The sequence below is a fragment of the Austrofundulus limnaeus genome, unplaced genomic scaffold (genome assembly GCF_001266775.1).
Source record: "Austrofundulus limnaeus strain Quisiro unplaced genomic scaffold, Austrofundulus_limnaeus-1.0 Scaffold6, whole genome shotgun sequence".
Lineage (NCBI taxonomy): Eukaryota > Metazoa > Chordata > Actinopteri > Cyprinodontiformes > Rivulidae > Austrofundulus > Austrofundulus limnaeus.
In genome coordinates, this window is record NW_013952408.1 from 2,017,725 (window position 1) to 2,022,985 (window position 5,261).

The following is a 5,261-nucleotide window of genomic DNA, read 5'->3' on the forward strand; positions in this document are numbered from 1 at the left end:
ACAACTTTTTCTTTTTGATTTTTTTACCTGGATTACTGAGACGCATTAGGATGTTTGTTGTATATTTACTGTTCTCCAAAAGAAATTGTTTTCTTAAAAGCAGTATTAAATAAGAGATTTGTTCACATTTATTACTCAGAAAGAACTTAAAACTGTCAGGAGCGTTCAATGTCCATCTTTATGAATTTCCATTTCCTTTCATTCCTCTTAATCAGAATTAACAGAATATCATGTATGACTCACACTGTGTTTTGACCCGTTCTCCAATGAGGCCACTCTCTGATGAAGATCTGCAACAGTAGAGAGAAGGATGTGGATCTGCTCATCAGTCCATACGTGGTGCTGCTCTTCTGTCTTGTTGACGTCATCCATGACTCTTTTGAGATCTGTTATGTCCTATTAAAAAATCATGAATACATGTAAAACCATCCTATTAGGAACATACTGGTGTGAAATAAATAAGATTAACAGTTTTGGCACATATCTAACAGTGTTCATAGGTTGTCAAATACTTCCCATGTGTTAAGACAAAGATCTAAGCCAGGTAGTAATTTCTCAGAAACCACAAATTTATCACTGCTACAGTATTAGTTATAATTATTTGCAAATTTTCTTCTCTCACTTTGTAACAAAAAAGAAAAAAAAAGGAGAGAGAAAAGACTCTAATTGTATTTGACCTAGTTGCGAAAGCATCTAAGCTCCCGAAATAGATTGGCACTCGTTTCATGTATTATGGATGCAAAGTCAAGGCATAGATCCAAGAAATGACAGGACCTTCTTATCCCAACGACTCCTTCAATGTCAGCTTGACAAGAACTGCCAAGCATGCTTACATGCGTGGGTTAACGCGCATTAATTAATCTGGCTGCGGCGACCATACCCGCAGCTTATCGCTCGGATTCATGCCACGATAAGACGGAGCGACGCGTCAACGACAGAATCCTCCTCCGAGGAAATTTTCTACCGTTCTTAAGAGGAAAAATGTGCTAACGCACCACCGCAGCTACAAACCAAAAATGTACTCAAGTATTTAACAAATTTACTTAAGCACAATGCTCTGTCAGGTTGTTTTATGAACACACACATTTTCAGAGTGTGTTCATACATATTTAATAAGCTCAGTGAAAAGCAGAGTAAATGAACAAAACAGCCCCAAAGCAGTATTTGCTAGAAACCTGGAGATGTAAGTACTGTTCAAAAAGGCAAGCTGCAAGGAGAACAACCTTGAGTATGATTCAATAAGAACTTCTAAATTATTTATGAAGAAAAAATGTAACATTTCAGGAATTGTTTAAATAAACAATTTGAACATATAGTTTAAAAAAGATGTAAAGTGTTAACTCATGTTTTTGGCTTTTCATCATATTTACTGTTTAATGAAATTCACAATTTTGAGATGTGTTTCATTTAATTGTTGAGATAAATTAAGGGACAGTTAAAGGGAATAAAGTTTGGTGGATGACTGATGCTTTAGAACAAAAACCCTAAAATATAGTGAATGAAAGCAAACATTTAACATCCACAAGGAAAAGCCTAAGTGGTAATCTCAAGGCACTGAGGTTTGCAAGCCTCAATATGCATTTTAATCTCAACAAGTTATAGCACCAGCAGGCTTAAGTGCCCAAATAGAAAGCAAAACACTTCAATTCCTAAAGGGAAACCATTTTCAGGGCTCTTCAGTTTGACTTTCATTTTAAAGGAGGAAATAACTTCAGTGCATACAAAAAGGAGTCCACTTGCTCCATGTTTGAACACCACTCTGAACCGGATGACTGAAACTCTCCGGATGTATTGACAGCTGGCTGTTCAAGGTTAAAACCCACAAACTGGGAAAGATGTCTCGGGTTTAAAATTACCATGGTTTGCTTCATGTCGTCATCTTTCTTCTGATTTTCAAGGGCATCCTGCATGGTCTTCACATCGTGCTGTACACTTGTTACTGTGCTGCCGATTGTAGCGACACTCTGGAACAGAAAAACGGAGGTGGAGTCAGTTTCTGAAATCAGGAAAATCCATTAACTAAAATCCCAGCATTTGTTGACTCTACCTTCTGAAGCTCTTCAACAGTTGCTGGAAGGCTGACTAAATCAGCAGCTGATTTCAAGGTGACTTTTAARTGGTTGACAGTAGTGTCGAGTAACGTGATCTGTGAAGGTCAAACAAAACGAATTACATGACACAGTTTTTGGTCATCATTTGTTGGATACAGCTGGCAAAAACATGTTAAATTTTACCTTTAGGTGTTTTGAATATTCTGTTTTTGTCTAAATAATTACATAAAACCTAATTGTTTTATATCACTTTGTGTGTCTTACATCTATGTAGTAAAACTATCTAGTATCCGAAATAGTAAAACATATGTATCTAAGGACTAATAATGATTAGATTGGCAACTGGGGATATTTAAATGATGGTACAATTGTTTTCAGATAAACAGCTTAACAGCAATATATCAAAAAAGTATGAGCTACTATCAGCCAAAGATGATTCAATCTGACTTAATTACTAGAGGTTTAGATGGTTTCTAGCAGCTTTTTATGCATAGTTGACTGTGAAGATGCAATCAAGGATACCAAATTTCACATCAGACATAACAACTTACTTTTTGATTCAGGTCTGTTAGGTTAAACCAGAGTTTGTTCAACCCCTTATCTCCATTCTCAACGTCATCAAGTTTTCTTTCCTTGTTTTTGAGATCTTCATTTATTTTMGGTATTTCACTTGATGACACTTTCTGGCTTAATTCCACTGCAAAAAAACAAAACAAAACAAAAACRTTAAAAGCAATGCTAAAAATGAAACACACTACTGGCTGATGCATATACAGTTTTGTATGTCCAAAGGGCATCGTGTTGTTTATTGGCAGATTCCAAGTAAMTGAATGCTTGTAACACTTACTGCTGTGCAGCTTCTCTTTCAGCGAGTCTAGATCTTCTTTCAGAGCAATTTGCATCCATATGAGTCCAGCACAGGCCATGACACAAGCAGCTAGAATGATGAAGAGGAATAACGGGTAGCACACATTGCAGCACTGTGCGTAGCTTCTTCTGGGGRAAAAAAAAAAACAGTGATAACTGTAGACACTGTAACTGGATGATTATTATATATTTTTAACAAATGAAAGATTCAATTCAGAGAAAGACACATGTCATAGGAATTATGAGGATTGCTCAAAATGTTTTTATTTTTTGTTTTTTTTTTGTTTGTTTTCAAATTATGAGCTACCAGGTCCTATCACTTGTTGTCAATGTTCAAACAACAGGATAATTAATAAGTGACATGGAGAGATTCTAAGCACAAATTTCACAACTCTTTCTGTCTGTAGGGCAAAGGTTTAGTATTCATTTAAATTCATTTTTGTCAACACATAAAATGTTATTTYCTGATTTTATTGATTGATTGATTGAGTGATTCTTTTTACAGCACTGCACAAAATTATTGTCAGTTCTAAATTAAGCCAGGCTTTTTTGTAAACATTTAAGGTCAGTCACGAGCAATATTTCTTTAGGCCTTCTGGTGGTCTTCCAAAGTTCGTTTGAACATCGGTTGCTTTTTCCACTCATTTTAAGTCCAACATAGTTTGAGTTTTGGTTTTAAGCCACTTAATTTGAAGCATTCAGGCATAAAAGGGTTTCTAAACGCAAGAAATAAACCAGTGTCATGTCAACATGTAGCACACAACTTATGAAAAAAAATAATGAATGAATGACAGCAGTGTCAAGTAATGTGATCTTTGAGGTCATTTGGTTCAGGAGATTAACTTTTGTCAAATTGTGGATAAAGCTGTTATCAGCAGCCTCTCAAAAGAGAGTTTGTTTTCATGTCTTCTGCTGAATCCGTCAGCACCCCCATCCCTAAAATACAGTTGCTGGAAAGTTTTATAGGCTTGTMACTTCTTATTTCAATCTTCATTTTCACATTTTATTTGCTCACACCATAAAAATGCTGTCATAACCAGGTAAAAAAAAGATTAGAGAAAACTAATCAGCTTATTTCCAAATAAATAAATGAAACCCAGAAGAACTATTGGTCAAGACCACTATAGAAGATTACAAGACAGTATTGCTCTTTGGAAACAAAGTATGGTAATGTATGTTAATGAGAGTATTTATTTACTGTGTTGTCATATTCCAAAACAAGTGTCTAAATATTAGCAGATTTTCTGGGTTTTGTACAATCACAGTATATTCTGCCCCCAAAATCACACAAATGTTTATCTATTTTTTGTCAATATTATAGGCTACGGGTAAAAACGTATGTTATGCCAAAGTGTTTGTTGATGGGAACAAACTACTAACTGGTCAGAAACATAAACACCAGTTTGACCTAATTAGTCAYCATGAGCTCTGCAAAAATGCATCCGTTGTGTGGTATTTTAAAACAACATAAACCATTTATACTTACTTTCCGAAGTTGGCTCCGCTGTTCGGGTTGTTGAAATCATCATCTTCTGAGCTGGATTCCGACTCCGAGTCTGGAGGTTCAGTTCGGAGAAGTCGGTGCCCAGAGCCCTTTTTGGTCTTCTTTCTTTTACTGTCACCGAGTCCGATCAGGGCGTTCAGCTCCTTCCTCTTCTTCATCTTTTTCTGAGGTGTCAGCGGACCCCCTGAGCCCGATTTAAAACCCACTAAATCTAATGTTTTGTCCAGCTTGCTGGATCTTGTTGTTTTACCCTGTAGCTAAGCTAATGTTCCTGTTAGCTTTAACTTCAACTACGTAACGAAGGAAATGGATAAAAACACATTGGACTTTGCCAATATATACCGAACGTATTAAATGTTTGACTTGATTAGCTGAACATTTGGTTCAACACAAAAGCTTCTCTGAAAAAAATGACTTTTTTCTAGACGCATCCAGGTCGTGTTTGGCTAACTCTCTTCCTAGCCTCACCTTGCTAACACTAGCTGTCGTCGTTACCGTACACTAAAATCCTTGAAGTTTTCTTTAGAAATGACCTACTCAAATGGCATTCCATAAAGAAAACCATAAAAACAGTTTGAAATAAATCCCAAAACATTTACATCATAAAAAGCTAAATCTGTTGCGCTAAGGAAGATTTAACCTACTGCCTGGCTTTTTGTTTGGGCAGAGTGTCCGAAGATCCTGAGTCCTGATTGGTTCAAAGATGAAGTTACAACTTCCGGTGTCCGGTTTTGAGAGGAAACGACCCAGCGCAGTACACCAACTTTCCATGTCCGAAGATCCTGAGTCCTGATTGGTTCAAAGATGAAGTTACAACTTCCGGTGTCCGGTTTTGAGAG

The 5,261-nt window shown here is 36.5% G+C and overlaps 1 protein-coding gene across 2 annotated transcripts in view; it reads right to left on the reverse strand.

The window, feature by feature from the left end:
* Positions 1-5,107, reverse strand: part of efcab14 (EF-hand calcium binding domain 14) — a 10,154-nt gene extending 5,047 nt beyond the window's left edge. Inside the window, exons 1-6 of one of the 2 annotated variants that reach the window (XM_014030228.1) lie at positions 4,405-5,107; positions 2,899-3,044; positions 2,603-2,748; positions 2,048-2,146; positions 1,857-1,964; positions 244-396 (exon numbers count right to left, since the gene is read on the reverse strand). In XM_014030228.1, the coding sequence (XP_013885682.1) occupies positions 244-396; positions 1,857-1,964; positions 2,048-2,146; positions 2,603-2,748; positions 2,899-3,044; positions 4,405-4,580 (828 nt within the window). In that variant the 5' untranslated portion in view covers positions 4,581-5,107. Of the gene's footprint in view, positions 1-243; positions 397-1,856; positions 1,965-2,047; positions 2,147-2,602; positions 2,749-2,898; positions 3,048-4,404 lie in introns of both variants that reach the window. The other variant, XM_014030219.1, reaches the window with a different exon arrangement.
* Between the last annotated feature and the right edge of the window lie 154 nt (positions 5,108-5,261).